General features: G+C 41.8%; 1 protein-coding gene across 4 annotated transcripts in view; it reads right to left on the minus strand.

Annotated features, from left to right (window-relative positions):
• Positions 1–6,537: 6,537 nt before the first annotated feature.
• Positions 6,538–25,685, minus strand: part of PRIMA1 (proline rich membrane anchor 1) — a 50,608-nt gene continuing 31,460 nt past the window's right edge. The window contains exons 4-6 of one of the 4 annotated variants that reach the window (XR_015772992.1): positions 13,700–13,919; positions 12,928–13,048; positions 6,538–10,972 (exon numbers count right to left, since the gene is read on the minus strand). Coding sequence is in view for 2 of the 4 variants with exons in the window: in XM_005520171.3 (XP_005520228.1) it covers positions 10,873–10,972 (100 nt within the window). In the remaining 2 variants the exon portion in view is untranslated. Of the gene's footprint in view, positions 10,973–12,927; positions 13,049–13,699; positions 13,920–24,463; positions 25,262–25,685 lie in introns of those variants that run through there. The other 3 variants (XR_015772993.1, XM_005520171.3, XM_088058212.1) reach the window with 3 other exon arrangements.

The raw sequence follows: 25,685 nt of genomic DNA on the forward strand, positions 1-25,685 counted from the left end.
TGGTATCTTATCAACACAATTCCAACATTACAGTTACAAAAATAAACTTCTGATGCTTTTCCCCATGCCTTTTGCTATGGAATAGTTCTACTGCTTTTATTAGGGCTGTTAAAGGTAGAATGTGACCTTGTGGACACCACACGGTCTGATGCTTGAGCTAAGGAATGCTTGATAAACTTTCCTTTTTTTTTTTCTTCCTCTACAATCTTTTTGAATACAGCTTTGGCTCAGAAAGATCATAACCTGAAACCAGTGAATCTCTTAAATACAGCTGAAAACTGAGTTAGGAGACCTGAATTAATATTTCAGGTGATGAGGCATGAGAAAAAAACCCCAAAGAAACCTAAAAACAGCACTGCCAAATCAGTAATTTCTTGATTTGGGCCCATTCCTACATTCCCATACAGCCTCAGTAATGTCAGCTATGCACCTTCAGCACATAAAAAAAATTGGGGAAAATGATAAACCCAGAGATATTTCCAACTCCCTTCCTACCCCCACTCCATAATTTTCCAAAGAAGAATCAAATTGTAACTATTTTGCCTCAGTGACTGGGGCAGGAAGAAAAGCTTTCTTCAAAAGATGTCCTGAACAGTTTATGCTGCATTTTCATGGAAAATTGCAGATAGTTGCTGCTCATTTCTAGACAGGCAGTGTGTATGTGTGTGCCTCTGTGCAGGAGGCAGGGAGCTGTAGATTTGTACCTTCCTCAGTGCAGTGCCCGCGGTACCAGGAAGGAGAAAAGCAGAGCAGATTCATGTGGTCATTCATCTGAGGGATTTCTCATGCTGAGGGTCTCTACCTGCATGTATGTTCAGCATCACCTGTTTCAAGGTGAAATAATACTATGAGTGGAAAGCATCTCTGTTTTATTTCTGCTAAGTGTTTTTTATATTCTACTAAGGTCTGTCTCTACCAAGATATCCAAAGATGAGAGCAGCAAACTTCCTTGCTGAGAAAAACTCAAAACTAATTTTGAACTGAATTTACAATGGTTTTATCTTCCAAAAGTATAGTTTTAAAAAATAAATGAGCTGAACTGCTTTAATTTAGCTCTACCCCTGACTTTATTCACATATATTGAATGGTTCTTGAACAAGAACTGATTGAAATTCAGTATCTTAATTTTAGTTGGAATGGTAGAGATGGAGCAACCTCACCTAAGAGAGGCCTTTCAGTGGGCTTATTTATCCAGGATAAATGGCCTCTGAAGAAGGGAACCATGAGTTTCCTGAAGCTTGTAACTGGTGATGGAAGCACTGATCTTGTCAAATTTAATCCCAACTCCAAATACCCAAGGAATTAGAGATTCTCAATAAAACTGTCAGAAGTTACTGCTAAGTTTTGTTTTAACATTTTCTCTCCCCAATATCATTCTAGAAATAACAGGACTGTTCTGCAACTCCTGGACAAATGCAAAGGTCAGCTTAAAGCAGACTGTTAGCATGGAAAATTTCAGCACAAACTTTTCACACCTTCGTAGGTTATGACTACTCTAGACACTGGGTCTTCAAATAGAATGACTCAAGGAAAATTACTGCTGTATCTGTCATCCACGTGTACTGTAAGTACTTTTTGGGCTTTTAGCATCCAAACTTGGTCCTGCATAATATTTAAAATGAAGATGAGATATGTGTGATACTTTCCTGGGAAGTTTTACAGGTAAGTTTTCTGCTCCAGAGATTTTCTGAGGGGCCATTACAGGAACACCAGAGGAAAGCAGGCACTAAAAGAAGACTTTTACTTGATGATTCCTGATGCTTTCATCACCTGCATCTAAAAGTTACCAAAGGAATGACTTTGAGCAATCCAGATCTGTGTCTGTCAAAGCTGTCTTGTCTGCCAGCCAGATGGTCAATAGGTGAGGGTGATCTGCCGCTTGCAGGGCAACTTCCTGGTGGCAAGACAAATGGCATTTCTTCCCCTGGATCCAGAGGTCACATGAGACAATGCATTTAAAGTAAGCAAGGATCTGAGACATCCTTGTTTGAAATTCCACCCGAAATTCTTGTGTTACTGTTAATATTATTATTATACCCAGGGTGTGACATCACTAAGCTATCGCCCAAGCAGTCAATATCTCCATTTGTGGGCACAGAGCCATGCACCTCGTGGTTATCCTGCAGGGATTTGACTGCTGATGGCCAGGACAGGCAGGGTGGTGATGCTGGGCAAGGGACTGTGCAATGCCTTGCTGTGCATGAAATAGGCACAGTGAGGGGCTTCTTGCTCTCCAGCTTCTCCCTGTCACCTCTGAGTGGGCCATGGGTCCAGACAGGACTTTCTTCTGCTGTGGGTTCAGTGCCAGGACCTTGGCACAGGGTGATGATTTCAGCTACCCCAGTGTGGCTGAGAGCGGGCAGGGACACCTGGCTTTCATAAGAAGCTGCTTATGAAAATGCTCCCATTTTGCTCCTGAATGCCTGCCTGCCTTTCAGCTACCTCTGGAGAGGTGAGCAGATGGGTGATCAGGTGCATTTATATTTTAATCCCTTGTTAAAAAGAACACACAGGTTTTGAAATGTTCTGTTTAAGCAAATGGCTGCAAATAAGGTGTGAAGCTCCCAGCCAGGACATGCCCCTCGCTCTGCCCTCAGTACTTCTCTCACCCTCGTGGTACCTCCTGCACAGCCGCCTCCTCTCCCCCACTTTATTTTTTTAATTTTCCAGTAGGCATATCAATTAGATGAGAGCTTTTCCTTTTAAACTTTGGGATTTTCACTCGGCCTGCTAAGGCTGTCAGGTCTCGTTTGCTGCTGATCAGTTCATGCTTTGGTGCTGGACAATGCATGAATGTTTAAATTGCCTGAAATGTCTAATTGAATTATCCTCAAATTACAAATCAAAATAGGGGAGGCTGTCTCTGGCTCACAGGCTCATTCACTGGGATGTGTCTGCCATGCTGCTGCTTTTCTTTGTATTTTCTTTTCTGCTTCCGACTAGGCCTGTGTTAAATGAAACTTAAATACCGAAGGCATTTCTGTTTGCGTGTGCAGGGGGAAGTGATGCCGAACGTAAAGGGAAATTTATTCACGTTCTGGCTCTGAGTTCTTTTTGTGCTGCACAAAAAATGAATTCATGAAATTTATATCAACGCATAGGAAAGGAAAATAGCCAGCTGCTATTTACAAAGAAACTTCCTTTCTCCTTCAGACACAGTGATATATGATATCAAATACTTTCAGGCAGATATATATAAATACCATTTAACTATTTTTTTATGAGAGCCCACGGATTAAGGAAACAAACTTCCATAAGAAAGATTTGATATATCTAGCCAGCACACATGATAAAATCAGCTTCCTAAAGCCTTGCCATAATACACAAAGGAGAAATTTAAACCCACAGGATTTTCTTGTCTAAGTTCTTAGGGGAGGCAGAGCTGTGTCTCCATGCACCACGTCTGCCCTGTCCTGTGCCTTCCCCAGCACCCCTGGAGGGTGGTCAGGATTTTAATCAGTGCAACAGTGCTTCCTTTCATGGATGTAATACTTTCTATAGAATTTAATAATACACAATACAGGGCGTTTAACTACTACATCCAGACTCGGTTGTTTTGTTACTGAACATGAACTTGTCCAATGACTGCTTGAAACAAGGGCTCAGAGTGGGTGCTGGTGCTGCACACTGTGTCCAGCACTTGCACCACCCCTTCTGTCCCCAGAAAATACCCCTTGAGGGACTGCACACTTCATCAAGGCATGGTGCCTGCCCCTGTGGCCCCCAGGACGTCCCAGGTGCTCTGTGTTTGCTGCTCAGGTGAGCAGTGCCAGGGCTCACAGCACTGCCTGGGGCTCACCCCCACACGGGCTGGGCTGGCAGGACACTCAGTCTAACCAGGACAATTGCCAGCCCCCATGCAGATATCAAGCTGTGCCATGGTGCAAGACAGAAGCAGCAGGACAAGAGTTTAAATGTTGCAGCAAGTGCTTTTGTTTTAACTAAAGCCAAAAGTAAAACAAGTTCAGAACATGCCAGCTATCTTGGTATTAATATTCTCATATCTTTTTCTGAATACTAAAAAACTTAGTTTCAGGCCACTTTCAAGGGCAACTTCTCTGTAAACTCATAATTAGACAACTGTTTCTGTGCTATAAATATGGTTGAATACATTTCAATTATGAAATAACCTTAAAAAAATGGCTCAGATAAAATCTTTATTTAATGGAAGATCAGCACTGAAGGGATATTTTTGATAATAAAGAAACGTACATTATTATAAAAAATGTTAGCACTTCAGTAATTGAAGACTAATACATACTCTAACATCAGTTGTCAGTGGTTTTTTGTTGTTTCTTTTTTTTTTTCCAAATGTTTGATTGCTTTGTGCGCAAAGATTATACCTGCATGAATCAAGCATGCCCAAATAAAAGCATCTTTCAGAAATGGAGAAAGTTCTGTTTTGGAACTAATTGTTCTGGGCATCTTTTAAAGAGATGTAGACCTTGGAAACATGTGCCCAGAAAAAACCAGTGAAAAGCACTTCATGATTTTCTACTACCAAAATCACAGAATGCACATCTCTCTCATTACAATTTCTTGCTCCCTCTCCAAATGATATGAAACCCCAGTAACCTGATTTCTCTCTGGCTATCATAACACTGGTTCCCAGTGATGGGATGGTGAATGAAGACCATATCAGGAAACATCAGGCTCTTAGCACAGTGAAGTTGCACCTCATATTATTTAGCAACGTTTTCAGCTATACTCCAGACATAAGCCTGGTTTCAGGTTTGGAGCTCTTTTACTGTACTCAGTAAAAATCTGTCTAATCAGATTTGCACCCAATCCTCCCATTGCGTGTTCTGACCATCCCATCACATCTAAAGCAAGACAAAAGCTCAGCCAAACAGCAGTGAATTTGGGGCTGATAGTGTTAGTAGGACTTGAGGGACCACACCAGGGTGTGCCCTACTCTCCGAAGTGACATCTTCCTCTTCCTCTGTAGACTGGAGCTAAGGATGTTGATCCAACTGTTTTGATGCCTGAAGCAGGGGACAGTGACTTCCAGAGGCATTTTCTTTCTCAGTGGTCACATAGAGATTTTAACACGGAAGTTTTCTTCTGCAAAACCTAATGTTTAAACCTGATGGATACCATAGTCTATGGCATAATGGTTGTTGCTGTGATTCATTAAACTGCCCCCCAACCACTTTGGATCATAGAATCATAGAATTGCTTAGGCTCTTTAGGAATTGTTTAGGTCTTTAGGAAAAGACCTCTAGGATCATCAAGTCCAACCACTTATCCAGCACCATCACATTTACCACTAAACTACATCCCCAAGTGCCACATCTACGTGTCTTTTAAATAGGTCCAGGGTTACTGACTCTACTGGCTTCCCTGGAAAGCCTCTTCCAATGCTTGACAGCCCTTTAAAGGTGAAAGTTTTTCCTAATATCTGAGCTAAAACTCCCCTAGTACAACTTGAGACCATCTCCTTTTGTCCTATCACTTGTTACCAGTAGAAACTGACCTCTATCTTGCTAGAACCTCCTTTCTGTCAGTTGTGGAGAGAGATGTTTTCCTTGAACCTCTCTTTATCCAAACTAAACATTCCCATCTCCTTCAGCTGCTCCTCATAAGACTTGTGCTTCAGACCTTTCATGTTCCTGCCGTGCTAGATGCCTATTGTTGCTCTGTCTCCTTTAAGATTGATTTCCAAACTGGGACATGAAATAATTCCTAAGGTACCAACAAAAGCTGTTAGGTAATAATGTCTTGGGAACTGAAGACAACCAAAATGCTTCCCTATTTAAATAAAATCTTCCCATCCCGAGGCAGGTGTTAGCTGACCTTGTGCAGGTACCTAGCATTCGCTAGGGAATTGCTTCAGCCTCCTCCTCTGGCTGGGGAAGGAGGAGCCCTGCAGTGAAGGAGGAGTGCAGGCTGTGGCAGCCCCTTGGCTTCAGAGGGCCTCACAAGGGGCTGAGCTCTTCACCTCTATCTGGTAAAGGCACAGAACTGGGAGTGGGGAATCCCAGCCAAAGGATGTAGGTTTAGCTACGGTGTGTCAGTGCCCATCTGCTGAAGGGCTGGTCCATAAACTGCTTTTGTTCTTGAGTGGAAAAGGAGGGTGAAACCCATCCAGGGAGTTAGAATATAAATGGTGAACATTATCTCTTGCACCAAAATACATAAAGATATGTAGTATTATATGAAAGATGAAGAAATCACTCTAAAACTAGACTCTGAAACTTCCAGCCCCTCAGCATAAGAGAAAGGGTTTCATGAGCTTTGGGGGGCTGTAGGAATGCAGGAGTGTAATCCCTTTGTTTATGCACCACCAGCAGTGCACATATCTGGGACAAGAGCTGCAGGGTTAGGTGAGACAGAACCAGGATCCATCTGGACACACGCACAAGCAGCAGCCATGAACTTCAAGCAAGTCTGATAAATTTGGGTAATAAGAGAAGTGCCTGGAGAGGCAGTACAGGCATTCCCCCATTCAATGCTCTCAGCTATACAACCAACAGGACACAGCAAAGTTTTTACAAGTACATTTTTATTTAAAATAAAAATTAATTATGGTGCCTTTTTAAAATAGGGTACTGCACAATCTGTATATGCAACACAGTTTTTGGTACAGAACATACTTATTGAGCAATATCCTTAAATACTAAATATACATTAATGGCTTGTTTGAGAAACATGACAACATTAACTCTGATATTTTTTTTCTCTTTAGTCATTTAACCACTGATACAGATTTTCTATAAACAATATTCGTTTTCATCTGTATATGTGGTACACAGTCAAGAAGGCAGATCTTAGAATATTTACATTCATGCATTGATTTAAACACACTATTTTGCAGTTTAAAATAATATATTTTTGTTTGTACAGGTGCAGGAAGTATTGTAAATACATATCTACCATAGGCCTGATTCTCCATTGCTTGTCAGCTTCTATGGTCATGACCTGGTTGGAGCAGGGCGCCCATACTTTCTCCACGTGCTGTGACCACATGGCATGCAAGACTGGACAATTAGGTCTCTGTATAGATATATATCAGTATATTTATATTCTATACTTAGAACTTTCCCCTTTCTTTCCATGTCTGTTTTTGCAGCATCTGTCCAAGGTAGAAATGCTTCCCTGGGCACACCGCTGTGTCAGGTGTGGGACAGGAAGGGCAGCAGGGCTGGGGCTTCAGCTCCACTTTCCTGTCTTGTGAGGAATGAGGAAACTCAACACTTTGCAGCTCAGGCCCTTAAGCTGCATTCCCTGCTAGTGGTGATCCTTGAGAAGAGATTTGGAGCTGCTGCTCTCCCTCAGACCGAGGGCAGCAGTTTGCTGAGTTTGTCTGGTGGTGGTCAGAGCACAGCAAGTACCTTCTGTGTAGAAACGGGCCACCTTCATGCCTGCTGGGGATCTATTTTGTGAATGGAACTAGGCAGGTCCTTTCTACCCCTGATATTTTAGTGGCTAAAAAGGAACCCAAAATGTTTGTAAATGCTGCAGTTGCAAGAGCTGGGTTGCCAGTTCCCCAGATCCAGGATCACTGCTTTGTGAAACGCTTATGTATGTGGCCTATTCCTTTCCCTTTGTATTTAATTATAGTACAATAAGGAAGCACAGAAGCCTCTCTTACATAACCTTTGTGAGAGGTCTGTAGAGTGTTAAACACAACCTTAAACCCCAACAGCAGCCTCAGAAATCACTCATCAGTGACATGCCCTGTCTAGCCTCCCTTTTCTGAAGACTTACATCTGATTCCAGCATACTTTTCCAAGCGTCTTTCCCAAGATCACTTTGGTACAATGTAGTCAACTGTACTTGGGCAGGAATCTAAAGGCAAAACTACCCCATGCAAGATTTCCCACCTCTCTCTGACACACTGTGATGTGAGGGCTGAGAGCAAAGGGTCTGGGCAATCGGAAGAGCAGCTCTCGGCCTGTCTGCAGCTGCCTTTCTGTGGCTAACACGTTATAAAATCACATGAGGAATGTTTGCTCAAGAACTATTATGGCAATTGTGTGCCTGATACATTTATCAGCATGTTGCATGTAATGATCATGTATATCACCTAGCAAATAAGCTGCATGTATTCCTCTCAAAATACTGCCACAGAGCTGGTACCTACTTTACCTTGATTATGCAGATGGGTAAACTGAGGCACAGAGAGGCAAAATGACTTGCTAGTAAACAGCAGATCAGTGGCGGAGTTGGAAATGGATCCTAGGTGGCATGTGCTGTGTCTTCCAATGTCCTGCCTCTCCTCTCTCCATGAAGTTTTTAAAGTTTATGTTCTCCTGAAGAACATAAACTTTATGTTCTCTCTTCATGGGCCATGGGCAGGGTTTGCTTGTGGTTGTGTCATGCACCAGGATCTTCTCTAGTGAGGACATTTTACCACTGATATTACTGAAAATCAGACAGTGTTTGGTGACCATCTCTTTTTACTCTTTTTTTTGCAAAAACAGATATTTTGATGGACATAATGACCTACAAATCCCTTTTGCAATTTTGACTTTACAGAACATGCCTTTAAAGCTGTAATAGGAAACAAATAAAATTGACAAACTTTAGGAAAAAGTGCTAATCCTGAGCCCATATTATGCTAAACTTTTCTGCATTCATACTTTATACTTTCAGATAAACATGCAACCAGTCTCAAACTATGCCATGTTTCCACATTTAGGCTGAAACAACTGGAGTAAAAAAAGAAAGGCAAACATAGGTAACTACACCAAAATAAATGTTATAGCTTAAAAATATTCTAGAAATATACTTGTAGTATTTTTATTATAGTATTTTGGGGGCTAAGTGCTTTAGGCAATCAACATTTGGGATACTATACTCAAATTGTAAATTCTGTCATTTTAATCCCACTTTGGATCTAAGAATATATCACTGTGTCTTGTGCAACACACAACATTAATGTGGCTAGGAATGATCATACTCATAGGAAAAGGGTTACTTGCCTCCTTTCACTTTTGCAATTGCATTCACTTCCCAAGAAAGTCTAGCTTTAAAAAATAATTTTATTCAGTTAAACTTCTACATAGTGATGGCAGACTAAAAAGCTAAATGAATAACTACATAAATTTCTCAAGAGCAATATATAGCAGCATTTCATTTTATAATTGAAAAGGTACTTATATTTACATACACCCTATTGTTTGATAGGTAATAGAAGACTGCAGATGGGCCTGAGCTGAGACTGCTGATTTGAACATTCCAGAGCTTTTTTTTGGGAAGATGTGCAGAACGTCTTCCTCTACCATCACACCAAACTCTGCATCCCAGGAACAGATTACCCACAGGCCGGAATGGGCTCAAAATCAAGGTCTGATTTCTGCAGTTCAGGCACGTCCTTATATAAAACTGAAAGTATTGTTGTGTTGCAGTACTGAGGGACAACACGGCTGGGGGGCAGCCAGGTCCCAAAGCGAGACTGCTCAGTGCCTGGGAGTTACCCACAAACTTGGAGACAGAGTGGTACCAAAGCTTTATGTCCAGACCAGAAGCCAGGGTGCAAATTTGTCTTTGACTGCATCACTACTTTCAGCACAGAGGTAAATGGAGATATACATGTGGAGATGTGACACAAAGGAAAGTTTTCAGGAGGTAGGGAAAGACCAGCATCTCAACTAGTCTCATCACCTCTATCCTAAGGGCTACTTACTGAGTCTGACCTGAGATCCTACGTGAAATGAATTTGGGTAAATTCAGCTTTGCTTTATCTTTTGCTTTATCTTTCTGCAATCCATGTCATGGAAAGTATACTGAACTGTATGCTGAACTCGGCACCACTGTCAGTCTCAGCTCAGGAGAGGCAGAGACTGAGGTAATGTGGGCACAACCAGCTACCAGACCCCTGAAAGTGGTCCTACAAGCCAGACCTGCAATGTCCTCAGTGCATCAGCTCAGGAGACTCACCACTTTCAGGCAATAACACTAACCAGTGAACGAAGAGAATTTCAAAGGGCTGCTAGTCCTTTCAACACGATCCTGCCCAAACACTCACACCAAGATGTAAACAGTATCTTTTCTGTAGGAGTTTCCCTGGGGAATCAGTGAGATGCAAACACAGAGAAACATGGAATCTCACAAAGGAACATTTTTAAAGATAAAATAAAAGCGTGGTGCAAAAAAGGAGGCTGATTATGAAGTAGTAATCTTTAAAGCACATCTTGATAACATCTCTTTCAATAGCAATGTTAATTGCTAGAATCTTACATTTTTATTTCTTCTGCCTGAAAACCTTCAGCCATGAAAACTGCATAGTCACCAGACCACAGATAAATTTCCTGGGATAAGTCACAAGTTCAGGCCAATTTTGCTTGATTGCTTAACAGAAACCTTTGTTCCCATTTTAATAACAAAATAGTAAGAATAAAAAGAATGCAGCATCATCGTATGAAACCGCACGGGCTGGCGAAGCACATAGGCAACACCTCTCACCATTTAGAGGGCAGTCTCCTCCCATTTAAAGGGAGACACCTCCCTCTGACCCATCTGTGATAAACTACTGCCACTCTGGCAGATCACCCTCTCCTCAAAAGATCCTACTTCAGAAGCTTTTTTGTGGACACTTAATTTAAACGTAAAAGTAGAGGAAGAGAGGAAGAAGAAGCGGGAGGCATCGCAACATCGCTTTCATGGGATGCAGCATGCAATGCTTATGCCTGTGTGAGGCCTTTTCTCTGGGCAGCCCAGGTGGGTGAGTTTATCCTCCCTTGGAGCAGCAGCAAGCCTGGAGAGCAGCCTGATTTTCTCTTCTGGATCACTGATGCGTGCGCTGTTTCTGAAATGAAGTCCTTGGCCACCGAGCTCCCTTGGTTGCCTCATTTCACCCACCTTGCATACTCCGTGTGTGTGCTTTGAGAGTTTACCACCTCCTGCGCCTTGGCGGGGTCTCGGGGATTATACAACCGCATTGTTATCAACTGTTTTGTTGTTCTGGGAGGAGGTCATTGCATATTCGGACCGACTGGTTCCGTTCTCTTCTTTTCTCATTGGTTTCCTTGGGTGACCCAGGTTCGGTGATGCACAGGCAGGGTAGGGAGAGAAGAAAGAACAGAGATCAACATCTTCTTTCTCAACACAGATCAAAAGTGAGGACATGCAAGGTACATAATAATTCTGAATTTCTCCTGTCTATTTTTCTCTTTCTGAACACAGGCCAAAGCAGCAGCTAATTTTGTCAATAATCATATTGACACCTGGAAGGTGACAGGTCTTATGCCAAGGTGTCATGATGTGCTATTGGTGTCCCCATGCTAGTCTGTTAATGGATACATGAGATGAAGGCTGCTGGAAAGAATGTCCTCCATCACCACCTTCATCTCTGGAACAAGGCTGGCTGCTGAGCTGGGCTCTGCCTTGGGGCAGTCAGGACCTTTCTCCTCGAAGTGTCATGTCATTCAAACTGGGTTGATAACCAGGTGTGTCCACCAAGGCCCCAGCTCCCTCAGCAGTCATCACCACCATGTTCAGTCACTAGGACTCATCTGACCAGTGCAGGTATGTACACCTGTGGTGATCTCCCCAGACAATCTCCACAGCTAGTGGAGAAAAACAGGTACTTATGAAACATGGTTCAGAACAGCTTAAAGTGGAAACCCAAAATATGTCAGATGTTTTGTGCCCAAGGCATTTGTGTTTCCTTGCACTGTCTGTAAAGGCAGGCTAGTCTGCTAGCCCAGATACAGGTGTCTGTGTTCTAGGTTTCTGAGTTAGTGACTGAAATGTGGTGCCTGCTGTGACCTACCAGACTTCCAGCACCATCACCTTCTTCTTTAGTTTAGTGGCCACTCATACTATTTGGTAATAAACTCCAGGATCACATGTTAATTGTGAGACAATTCTGGAAATTCTCAACAAGTGCAGAAAACTATCAAACATCTGTACATCACAGAGCAAAATCATTTATTTAGGATTTTATAGTTACTCTGAAAAGGGAGACCTGAACTTAAGTCCTGTAACAGACCATGTTCTATCTTGTAGCCTCCCCCCACAACTTCCCTTCTCAAAAGTGGCTTAACTTGAAGCTTTAAACATAGTAGGAGGAAAAAAGCTTTGTTCTTTCCCCACAGATATTTCAGACATGAGTCTCTGGAGTTTAAGGTGTTGCTGAGAGCAAAAAGAGGACCAGATACATGTATTACAAGTCAGTCTGTACTGTTGTTCTTCTCAATGTTTAACAAGACAAACAGCAATTAATAAAAAATGGTTAGTGATATTTATTTTCAGCATAGTATTAATGAAAGATTTATGGGGAGTGATCACAGGCAGGTAAATTTGTTTGCTTGCAATTTCAACAAAAATACTTCTGATTGTGATTTTTTTGTGCCTCTCTACCTGTTAAGAGTTAAAGCTTGTTAATATCAGTCATTATTCCAGCTGTTAGACAACGGAAATGCAAGGGAAGGAGAGACTAAGAGTTAAGGAGACTAAGAGATTTGATGAACTGTTTTTCAGTGCTCAACATGCAGTGCCTGTCTGCATCTGACATGAGGTCGTGTGGGTCTTTCTTCTGTGACACTGAAAGCACACATCCACCATGCCACATCCTTGACGGGAAGAATGGAAAATCTGATGGCAATGCTTATTTTTTTTTTCAGGGCAGGAAAGATGGTGTGACTGTCTAAACATTTCTGCTGCTTTCAAAAATTCTTTTGTTTTTCTTTTCTCCCAGTACCAAACCTATCAATAGTTAAAAAGTGAAGACATTTTGGCCACTTTTACTTGCCATTTTTCTCCTATTTACCCCTTTTTTATTTGGTCTCCTATGTTTCTGCACCTCTCCAGTTCCATTTTCTTTCCCTGTCTAGACTTCCTCTTCTTTATGTTAAAAAATGTCTTCCTCTCATTTTTATCAGTATTTTTACATTTTCTAGTAGTGATTTTAAGATGCACTGCTTCAGTTGTCCTGAAATTTGCACTTTCCCATCCCCAGGCTGGTGTCCCAGCACAGACCTGGGTGGATTGGAGGCTCTCCTCTGATGGTGAGATCTTCTCTGCAGACCCTGCTAGACAGGTTGCCAGGGATATCACACCACTGGAATTTGCATGCAATGGAAGAGTTTTTTTTCAGATCCTGCAAATAGGGGAATTGAGAGTTTATCAAGGTTCTGCTTCTGCCTTATCAATTGCTCAGGGTTAGTGCTAGCAAAACAGAGCAGTCATTTTTTTGAGTCTCAACGAAAATACTATTGTCAGATGCAAAAGTTCAGGCTTGGAGCCTGCTCCGTTTTACTCCTTCTCTCAATTTGTTCCCAAATACACAACAGGCAGGGATTTGGGGTCAGACTTGCCCCAGTTATACCATTTAAATCACTGGCTTGGCACGCTGGTATGTACTTGTCACTGTGGTTAAATTGGCCGATGTATTTAGATATACAAGGTCATTTTGGCTTGTGATTTTTCAAGTGTCCTCTTGCATTAGGGCATTGGCTCTCTGTATGCCACTAGCTCTGTGCCACTAACCCTTTTACTCCAATTTTTGTTGACTGTTGAGATCCAAGCATGCAAATTTTCTTCTTGCACACCAAAGGGAACTCTTTTATCCTATTTTCTGCCTAATAAGCCAAATTGTGCATGATCTTCCAAAGTGTAATACTCCAAGCCCCCTTTCAGATGATAAGCTGAAATGAAGCATTTCCATTCCAGGTTTGCTCTTTGATTAGAGGGATGTTCCAAATTAGTGAGGAAATTAGTAGGGAACTATTCACATCTGTGACATACTCACTTGGTGGCAGGCGAAACAGGCTTTTCACTAATAAGTGGTTTGCATTGTTTTACAGTATAATTTGCAATACATTGTTTAGCAAACAAATTGGGTCTTCATGCCAAACATCTGTGAATGAAACTCTGCCCATGCAACTCTGTACAGCTTAGCACACGCCTGAAATGATGCCTCAGAGTCCATAATGACCTCTCCACCATGCATGCATTAACTTGCGCGAGTCCTAAAATCAAGAAAGCATCAAACAGCTGTTTAATAGTGTGTTTCATACATCAAGCTAAACTTTCAGATGAGGTTCTGATCACATTATATATCTTATTTATCAAAGAATTTAATATTGGCTCATTATATTGGCTTGTACCAATCCTCTGCAGAGTCCTGGGTAAAGGTCAATGTACTGATGCACATTCAAACACAATTTTCAAGTTCTACGTTTAGAAATTTTTTTAGATGAAGCATAGTTTTTGGTCCTTTATCATGCCTAGCCACAAAACTTAGTTGGTATATTTGACAAAACCTTCCTTGGCAGCTTTGGCTACTGTGTAAGTTTGGCATAGACCTACTGCTTGTAAGGCAATTATGTGATAGGGTACTAGGAGAGGGCTTCACCTCGTGTCCCATTTGTACACACTTCAGAAAATCTGTCTGTGACTACCCAGACAAAATCAAGTAAAACCAGAGAACACTATTTATTTAATCATGACTTTATCATGCCCATTATAGGCATAATAAATCTTTAAGAAGATTAAGATCACTCTGACATGGGAACACAAGTTTTGTCCAGAACAGTAAACTGCAAGGTTGTTTAAAATTCCCAGTGCAATCCACATCTCATACACTTCTGGATGCTTCATGCTTGAAAGGGATGAGAGTTTAGAATAAAATCTGTCTTCAAAAAACAACCTGAGTATTGCAAACCTGTTTCTACTACCTCCATAGCAATGTCTCTGTTGAGTACCAGTGCATCAAGTCCAGCATCTGGGAAGGCTGGGTTCCAAGGAAATCCAATCAAGCTAGGAAGGGGTGACCTTGGGCTGGCAGCAGAGACATGACAAGATCTCAAATTTGCCTCCTTCTGGGGTTCCCATACCTGACTCAGCACTGCCAAGAGACACCTGTCTCCACTTGGGGATTTGCTGTCCTGGACTATTCTCTGGGGAAATACATATCCTATTTCTTCACAAACAGGAATAGTCATTCTTCTTTTCAGGTATAGTTAGAGGAAGAAAGACTGGTTTTTTGGTATGAATTGTAGGAGGGGATGACCAGTACTCAGAAGTTCAAAGTGAGATTTCACCTTTTTCTGAGCAGTGGTTAAAAATTGTAAATTGTAAAAGCCAACTGCAAAAATCTCTCTCTCTCTCTCTCTCTCTCTATATATATATGCACATGCACTGTATGGGTATCAGTATCAACTGACAGAGATTTTACCAAAGGTGAAAGCTATGAGGCATTTCCTACTGTCTTTGCACAATTGTATCTGTGCCACTGCACAGGGTGCCCATGCCAAAAATCCCTTAGTGTTTTCAGTTCCTCTCAGGAAGGTGCTTTTAATAGCATGTAAAGAGCTTATCTCTCTCCTCATTGCTGTTTCACCACTGAACAAAGTTTTCTGGGCAGCTCCACTTGTCAGCCCCATTTCTGGTGCTGGCATGTTGAGTGTGTGCCTGCTGATCCCTGGGGCAAAGTGGCTGAAGGGAGAAGGCAAATCAGAGAGCTGTTTCACTTCCATGTGCAGTGATCTCAAAGCTCTTCTCCATAACAATATTTCATTAGCTATCAACACAAAGAAGATAATGATTTTCAATAAAATTTGGTCTCATACAACACATCCATTTGCTTTGTAGGATCAGTCTATCCTTGGGACATATAAATAGAAATACACAGAAATATTCACAGAAACATCCAGGCTACCTATATACCAGTAGAGATCAAGTTGCAGTGGCATCTTTCTGGGTTATAAAAAGTTGTCCAAGAATCAGAGTAGATATCTGTGTAGTTTATTTTCACTCAGCTTCATCTCCAGGGCTAGGATGCTAGCAGTACCTGTGGCAGCTCTGCTGAGAGCTGTAGGCTAGACTTCACTGCTGGAAGCCCAGACAAGATGATGTGTGAGCTACAGTCACACTTCAAATACATCCTTATTTAGCAGATAGGAATGGAAGAATAAATTTTGTCATGTTATTCAATTACTAGACCATCACTCTGTATAATCTGAATGTTTATAAGAACATAAAGAACATGAATGGAGGCTGTTTGCATCTCAGTATTGGAGGCATTCACCAAACAACTACTTGATTCATGCTGGCCATCAGTGGGGAATCACTTTCCATGAGAGCAAGTGGTGGGACATGAGAAGTTGCTTTCTAAGACTGGTTTGTGAACAGGATTCCTGTTAGAGGAGCTCAGTGCACTGACAGCAGTTGCTTTCAGGGACACAGCCATTCAATTTTTGTGCAGCCACACACAACCAGCCTTGCTGGCCAGCCTGGTGCTATGGCTCAGACATATGGGGCTCATGTTGGAGGAGGACACTTCTCTGAAAATCTTCAGAATCATGAAGGAGTCACATTCTAACTTCTACTTCTCACTGTCTCAGAGAGAGAAGAAAAAAACCAGTCTGGATATATTTTATTTGACAATGTAAAAACAGAAGTCAAAGAAAAAACCCCAATGATGAAAATTCTCTGGAACCTTAGTTTTTCTCTATTAAATTAGCTAATGGCCATATGTGGACCATCTATCTGTCCAGAAAACAGGCAGTACACTATTCATTACTTGTAGGAAGAGGTTACTGGCTCTACTACCTCCCACGTACAAAGAAAATGTTTTACAGTTATAATAAAAAGCTGCTCCATCTGGACAACTTTTAGCAACACACTCAGTGTTCATCTCCCAAGGCTTTTGCATGCACTCCCCATATTTCCATCTTCTCTCAGGCAAGTTAGATAGTCCAGCATCTAAAAGACCAACAAACTGTCTTGTCTCAGTGTTAATTACTTTTTATAACAATATATGATTTTTTTACTTACTCTTCTGAACTAGATAGTGTTATAGGTATCTTGGACAATATTACCTGCAGCATTTGAAAGGACTATGTGTACTGGGGTACTTTCACTTTTAGACATTTGTTGGAGTTCTCCTTTCTCAAGCTTCATTGCCTCTTTGCTCCTTATGAAAACAAATAAAAAGTATTTTGTGAATCAGAAAAGGCCATTCTTTCCCTAGAGACCTTTGAGTACTTCAGTCTTAGCCAAACTGAACTAGTGGTCAGATGATAAATAATATTTACAAGAGCAAGTAATCATGCAATTTTTAACATCTTCAGACCTTTTCTGTCTATCTTTTGTGGAGAGGGGGAGAAGATCTGTGCAAGTGCTTTGCATAGAGCTAGGACGATTATGCAAAAGGAGAAAGTCTCTTTCACAGCTCTGGAAATCATGTTGCAGGATAGCTTGACATAACTCCAAGATATCAACTCCCGAGGAGAGCTTCTACTTTTCTGACTGTTCACGTGAGCATTTTGAAGCCTGTGATTTACAGCTAACTTGGCTCTGCCTCACAGCCAATTTTAGCTGACCAGTTTCTGGAGTATATTTAAGCAAGCCCTGCTGGCATGTGGGCGATTTCTCTTTTGGGATGGTTCACACTCAAATTCCCCTCTCTGTGCATGGATTGAGCCTTTGCTGAGTGTTTCTCTCATGGAAAAAAAAAAAAAATTCCAAGCTGCTCAGCAGCCATTCATCAGCACTTGAAAGGTTCCCTGAGCTGCTGCACTCGGGCTGCAAAGCGTGGGGGCACATCTCTTTCTGCAGAAGTGCACCTCTCTCAGCCAGCTGAAGTCACTCTGGGTATGTCTAAAGGGAGGGTTTGGACTGTTCAGATTGCAGGTAATTACAGTAGATTGCTGAGCCACATGTGAAATTTAAGAAGTGGAATTTAGTCTCCATTTATTTTCAGTAGTGCAAAGTCAGAGTAATTCCACAGACTTTGTTGGACTTGAGGAGGATTTGTTCTGATGTTACACAGGAAGAAGATCTGTCCCTGGGAGACAAAGGTGATGGATGCAATTCCATCTCCTACTAAGTCTTCAATTAAGCTAACTTCAGAATTATGCTCCTATACAAAACCAATCATAAGGAAGAGAAGCAGCTTTACAATTAGGATACTGGACAATTAACTGACTTAATTGATAAAAGTACTTTCAGTGACCCCTCACATAATAATCCATTCTTTGCATTCCCTCTAATGATCTTTAAAAGGTTTTATTGACTGGAGGGATATTACAGCTGACATTATCTGTTGGGTGTTTTCAGTGTAGAATACATTGTCAATATGTTTTGATTATAAAAGGAGAAAAATGAATGGGACTAAAGTAAAAGAATGAACTCATAACGCCAGCTTTTCAGACTGGAAAAAAGCTACTAAACAAGAAAGAAATAAAAAATAAATTTAAAAAATAAATTTTAAAAAAGACATTTAAATGTATGAAACAAAGGCACTTTGAACAAAGACAAAACATGTCTGGAGGATGCCCTTTGGGGATGAGCTGGGCACGCTCCTGCTCCTCAAAGGCCTGTCCCATTGCAGAGCAGTGCAGGCAGCTGGGGCACAGTCATGGGGCTCAGCTCAGAGAGCACCATGCTCTGCTAAACATCTCAGAAGCACCCTGGGACTGGAAATACATGTGCTCCACCCAGAAAAGTGGGATTATTTGTAACTCTGCTGCATTAGGCATGATCTGCCCCCACAAAACTGAGACATGCATGTTCTCACAGGTGCTGGCATGAGGGCAACAAACTCATCTTCCACTCTGTAGTACAAAAACAGCAGTGGAAGTCCAAATATAGATCTCTCTCTTAGTTCTTTAAAATTCTCTAGACCTTCTGGAAGAGATTGAACAACTACTCAATCCCTGCTATCTTCAAAATTTTTAACAAACATTACCTAAGAATACTGGAGAAACATTAGAAGGTATCCTTGCAAAAAGATGTCTGTATTGGAAGGGAAAGTGGTGGAGGAAAAAGGAACAGGAATTCCCTGCCATGTTTGCAAAATAAATGGCTGTTGATGACTGTGCTCTGGGTCAGGGTGGGCATCAGTACTAGGAAAATGTGGGGTTGAAATAATAAGGGACAGAGAGAGGAGATGAGCAAGGGCTGCTCTTCCCTGCTCCCTTGCTCTTTCTCAAGGACAGTATGCCCCTCATCAGTCAAGTGACTGTAGATACTAGCATTTTAGGCAATGGACTTTTCCATCCCCCAAATTACGGTACATTGTGTATATTTTTGTGTAGATATTTTGTTGAATGCAGATAACTACCTTGCCATTTAATCACTGTTAAACATAGGCAATAACTTGAATGATGGATTTGATCCATACAGAAGAACAAAGCTACTGCTATTTCACAGACTCATATAAATATAATATCACAACATTATTTAAATAGTATGATTAATTTCTGTGCAGATGAACAAAAATTCTCTGCAGATTTTCTGTTACAGAAATGTCTTTGAACAAAGAGTGTCTGCAAGACAAATAAATGCAAGGAGCTGAGAAGAAAATTAAGACTCGTAAAATTAACTGACCTTTGCAGCTATCTAGATCACTTTGCATTTGAGGCAATCTGTCTCTGCCTTCAACCAGGCTGAGACCACTGATTTTCATGCAGCTGCTTCTGGCTTTCTCCACTCACAATGAAGAGTTTGCACAGCTGGACCGTGCAAACACAAAGTCCATGGACTGCGCAGGATAGTTCCAGCCTTCCCATGCTCCAGGTGTGCAATGGGGCAAGTCCATGAAAAGGCAGAGAAAACAGCAAGTCCTGCTCACCCTGATGTCTATGCAAAGATTTGTTTTTGTGCAGCTTTAGACAAGTGTAACTGGGGACAATTTCTGATGAAGAACTTGGGTTCAGCCAGTCTCCGTACTGGCTTCTCAGGGCTCAGAGCCAGTAAAGGGAAGAAACTACAGTTCCAGCTGCTTGGGAGTATTAATATTTTTCATAAGGTTTTATGCCACGACCTCCAAAAGCAGACATCAAAGGCAGCACAATTTCTCCACATGGGTCCTCTTTTCATGATATCTTTCAAAGGCTGCAATGAGCAATGACCCTGTTTTCCCATTGCTGCCTCACACACGGCTGGGATCAGACTCCTCACCTGTTTACACACATCATAGCCCTCTGTTAGTGCTTCACTCCACCCCCTGCCATTAGCTTGGGGAATGGACGTCATGATGCTTGTCCCCACGAGCACTCTCTGACATGGCTAATTAGCCAACAGCTCTCCAAGATGGACAAACCAGCATCATTCTCCAGCCCAGCCCCACCAGAGGGAGTGGCCATGTGCCTGCTGGTGGAGGGGACTCTGGTGACAGCAAGGCAAGGGTGCTGTGGAGAGGGACCACCCCAGCAGATACAATCATTACCTGTCCCAGCTCTGCCCATCCTGACCTACTGTGTGCCTTGCCTTCATGGCACGGCTCTGTGAGCAGGGAGCTGTGTGCTGCTTAGCAACCCTGCAGCACCACAGATACTGAGCACTAAGTACTGGGGCTGCAGAGAAGGAAGGACAGAGGCAGCAGAAATCAGACCATGAGCCCCTCAAGCAGTGGCAGCACAGGTCCAAGGGGCTCAGGTTGATGTAAACCCCACGAGTGTCACAGATATGCAGAGGGGAACCCTGTCTGAGCTTTTTCCCTCTGGACAATGTGACTGTAGGTAGCAAACAGCAGAACAAGGTGAAGGGGTGTGAGATGTGTTCTCCCTTCAGCTGGGACCCTCAAAACCAGCTCAAGTCACCAAGAGCTGCAGTTGTTCAGCCAGTGGAGAAATTAGGCTTTACTGCTTTTACACAAAATGCACTGCAACTCCCTTCTGGAAAGCGAAAAGGGGCAATAAGACCACCAAGGAGGTTTCCATGGGATTCTTTTTGTGCAGAGGGAATTTCTGGGTGATAAGGAGCTGAAGTATGGATCTACACTCCCACCCCACTACCATGGGTACATTTTCTCTGAGTCATAAAAATATTGACCCAGGGAACTGCAGGCTGCTGCTGCTGCTGGGTTCTTGCAGGTCCTAAGCTCAGTCCTAAGCTCAGATAATCAAGACAGATAATCAAGACAGAAAGTTTTTTCAAATGTCTCTCCACACTATGCTGGGTATGCCTCAGCCTCAGCTGTGGCTTTTCACTCACAGGGTCAGCCACAAGCGCCCTCACATCAGCTTGCAAAAAGTATGAATAGCTAAAAAAATTAAATGAATGCCTAAGAAAATTTAATTTCTTTGTCTTTGGGAAAAAATGTAATAAAAACATCATGGTGAAGCTGGCACCTCTCCTATAAGAGTTTCAAAGCTCTAGGATTAACTTGTGTCTTCTATTTGTGTTTGGGTAAATCAGGAATGCTGCAACCAATATAATTAGACCAGCATGAGCATTATATTCTGTCACAAGTGTGTAAAATCCACCTGTGGCTATCAGAGTGGCACTGGGGCAGTAACTCTCAACAATACTTGGTTCTATGGGTAGATTTCTGCCCATTTGATGTGGCACCCTCATCTGCAGTAGAAAACAGAAAAAAAATGGTAAGTTTGTTTCTGGCCTCACCAAAAAATTAATTTGTCACAGGACAGACCATAATTCTCTACAGATTTCCACTGGCACCTTTGTCAATATATCACTAATTAGGAGAAAAAAAGTGAAAATGATCCATAAAACAGTATTCTGTGAAGTAACTGGACCACTTGTTTTATGCTAATGCCTAAAATCTCTGGGAGGCTTTCAGTGTTCCTGGCTATGAGAAACAGTGGGGCATTTTATCCATTTATAACCACAAGCTTTCTCCCTAGCAGAATTTGTGAGTTTGCAGAACTTAGAAGAGACAGAGAAATGCTGCCCTACAAGTTACAAAAACATGTAGTAGGTATAAAAATCTTAGACTGACAGCACTGGAGAGCAGGTCCTTCTGCTTTTCTGACCAACACATTCTGCACAGACAACAGCAAAACAAACTGCTCTGCACAGCAGTGCCCATGTGGCTTGGCTGAGCCATCTCTCCAAGTAAAAGGCTATTTTATCCACTTCACTCATCAGCCCTTGAACTGTCAAAAGAGCCTAAAAAGTAGTTGGAATACTTCTGCTATTCTACTTAAAAAATTGCACCAATCCTTCTTCATCTTGTTGTACCCAAAAAACATCATGCAGCACACACTACTAGCCCTCTGTCCAAAATCCCTACTGATGCCACTGAATCAGCAGAATAAATACAGAGGAGCGCTGGCATCTCCACTAGGCTTGGGTCAAGCTGTAAAGCTCTTCAACAGCTTGTCTCATAAACACTACCCTCAAAATTGTCGCACAACCAACATCCAGACTTCAATACAGTTGTTGGTAGAACAACTGATTTTCCTTGTATTAGCACTCAGCTAAAACATCAAGCAGGGCTACATTTAGTTTAGTAAATAGTGATAAATTTGTAAGAACACAATAAAACCAACAAAAACTCTCCATCCATTGAGATATTCAAAACCCGGCAGGACACAGACATAAGCAAGCTGCTCTAGCTGACTCTGTTAGGGCAGAAGTTTGGATTAGGTGCTTTTAAACTGTCCCCGAAAACCTCAATCATCCTGTGATTCTATGAACTCATTTCTTGTTGATTAAGAAATGGGATTTCCTGCAGAAAGATTGGTTGCTCAGGGTATTTAAATTGTCTTTAGTAGATCATCTGCAGCCTCATTCCAAGGATGGGAGTCAATTCACCACTGGGAGATGACTAGGCATAAAGGGTAAGAAACTCATGGGGATGTTGGGCTTTGTTTAGAGGTGACAAGACCTGGACAGTGGTTTTCAGTGGTAGATACTAATCCTGTTGATAAACATCAACATTCAGACAGTGGAATCAGGCCAAAATGCGAAGATCCTTTCCTTACTTTTCCAAAATTTTAAAAATATGCCTATGAAGACTCTATTCTCTTTTGAATGGCACTTCTTAGGGATTGATCCCTTTTGCAGAGCTGAACTGGTCTGACATCAATGAACTGCACTGAAGGCACAGAGATCTGCCCCACAGAACTACTTCTTCCCTTTGGGTATCTCCCACTCAAACAGTACTTCTAAACCTATCTTTTCCACCACCTATCTCACTCTGTCTTCTGAGTAATTACTGTCTTTCCCTTCACCTGCTAGGAATTAAGGTTCCATTTCAGTACAAACTCCTCTAATGTGTCAGGGAGAATAGGAGAGATTAACAATTTCAAGTCACCTTGACCTGTCTGTCATCAGTCATGCTGCGAATTGCTCTTCAAAGCAATTAAGTACGTTTAGGATTCTGTCTTCTCTGCTCAGGCTAAACAGCACTGCTTTGTTGCAATTAATACTGGTTTTGGACTAGACCATGCTTAGCCTCAGTGGCTCATAGGAGATGGCTGTGGAGAGGACTACACAGTTCTTGCTTTTTGGGGGAGCGAGTGGTACAAAACTGGCTGGGGAAAAGCGCAGGGCTATGGTCTTTTTAGTGGGACATAAATCCCTGCACCATGGGACACCCTCACCACAGCCCCCACTGCCAGTTCTTGGTCTCCTCAGGAAAGTCTCAGTGCTTTCCCCTTGCAAGTATCTTGTCAAACAAAGCCAAATTTCAGAATCTTGCTCCCGCTTCTGGAACTGGACTTTGCAGTATACAGGGGCCATAAATCATACACGAATGCTAAGCACCCTAAAAATACTTGAGCAATGAATTTTAAGACAGTTTAAATATGACCTGTCATTTTATTTCAGTACAATATTTTCTTCCATTTAATTATTATTTGAAGGTGAACTCAGTACCTATTTAAGGAAGTACCTATGTAGACATTTATGGTACTTTTCTCTCAGGCTATGAGACACATATAAAACAGTGGCTTCACAAAGTTAGAACAGTGAATAAAAGGTATATCATGTAAAACTTGGCTATCATCAGCCCACTTTCCCTGCTGATTTAGCAGGAGGGCTCTTTGGCAGCAAACCCTGCAGTACATCTGAGAACAGATGGATCCATCCTACCTGAAATCCAGCAGAACCAAGGAGCCACATCACCAGGCACAGTGACCCGCTCATCTCAGACTGTAGGGATGTTCCAGAAATACTGAGCATATATTTTTCACATGTTTGAAAACCATCTGAAACACTCCCTGCCAGGTTAAATAGCTGGAACATCATTTGCCATAAAGACCAGGATGCTTAGCTTTGCTTTCCCCTTCAAGGTTTGACAGATGGCTCTTATCTTAATTTTATACAGAGAGCCAGGGATTTATTTCTCCCTTTATGTAAATATCTTACTCCCCTCACAGACACTGACACACCAGTGAGATGCAGAAATAGGATTACACACTGCATGTCCTGCTCTCCCCCATCTCAGTTGCTTATTTACCAAACAACTCTCATTAATCCTCTTTACTGTGTTTACTTCCCACTTCCCTCTAGTCTTAGTGTCTTACTATTATTCAGGTACTTGCAGATGTTAAAAAAAGCTTAATAGACAGTCACCTCCAGAGCTGATTAAAATGAATTGAATTCCACTGACTGTTTTTGAATCTGCATTTATTTACACCAGATGAAGGTTTGTTAGATCTGCTGGCATTCATGGTGCACTTGCCCAAACCCAAAAATCACATAATACTGAAATTATCTGGTTTTCTCCACCCTTTGTTAGTTTATGAATTGTCTTTAGATCTCCTGCTTTTACTTCTTGATTACAGTCTTTTGGGGACAGAGTGAGAATGGCAGGTTTTTACAGAAAAGACATGGCAGAGAATTACTTGGAAGTATTCTATATTTTTGAAGCAGTTATTAATCTGCTTTTTCTATGTTTTACAGGAATCACTGGTTGTGAGATCACTTTTTTTAATCCATGAAATGTATGGAAAAGTCCTCTGCTTACACAGAGGCTGAACTCCAGACAGTAATGAAGCCTGTCCTAGAAATCTACAAATGTCAGAGATGGTGCTATTACTAATTTTTTTCTGACATGCCATGGAAAAGATTCTTAAAAGAAAATCTACATTTTTTTAAAAAAGTGGTAATACCCCTCTAACACCAAGACCATAGAAAACAGCTGTTTCACCACTGCCAAACTGAGGGTGCTTTCATCACATAACCTTGCTGCAGCACAACGTAATATCACGTGTGGTCTCCTCTGGTGCTCGATCTGTGCAGCAGCACACATCTGTACCTGGTGTGCCAGTCACGTAGTGTCCAATTCTGCAGTCACCAGTCACACACAGAGGAAATTTAGAGGTTGCTTGAAGCACCTTTGAAGTATCACTCCATATGGATCTTCCCAAAAGTTCAACCCATCTGAGTATTAAAGCTGATGGATGCAACTTGGTGAAAGTTCTCTCATGGAGCAGAGTGGTCAAATGGCTTTCAGCATTTCTTATGACCATTTCATATTGGAAGAACCTGAGTATTTCCAGGGTAGATGCAGGGATGGAGGTAGTAGCATACTTGCTTGGTTCTGGTAGTTACTATGTAGAAAGAGGCACCAATCCACTAGGTTGTATTTTATTACCAATCGCCTTAGTGCCTAAAATTGGTGATACACTGAAGTTGAGCTTTTACAAGGGAAAACAAACTACCCCAGAAGACACAATTTATATATAGATTGAATAAAAACACAGTTATGATACCTTGAGGTCACTACCTCTCTTCCTGCTACAGAAAAGCAGACATAAGAGAGTTTGACTGGGTCTGGCCCTTTGAAACCAGTAAATGAAATTTCAACTTAAGCACAATAGAATTTTTCTTTTCACTCCACATTTGATTCTTATGGAAGTGAGGGATTAATACAACAGATCCAGACTCAATGCAAATAAATTCCTGCCTGCATTTTCCTACTAAAGCATTTAACCCTTGTTACACCCTACAACCAGATGACTGCTGTTACTGCACTCTTTAGCACCTCTTCAGTGTAGGTAGGAGACAGATTTGTCAGAGGTGCTGCAGTGATA

The sequence above is a fragment of the Pseudopodoces humilis genome, chromosome 7, assembly GCF_049639895.1.
Source record: "Pseudopodoces humilis isolate 2021_Gansu_Grassland_sample_001 chromosome 7, ASM4963989v1, whole genome shotgun sequence".
Lineage (NCBI taxonomy): Eukaryota > Metazoa > Chordata > Aves > Passeriformes > Paridae > Pseudopodoces > Pseudopodoces humilis.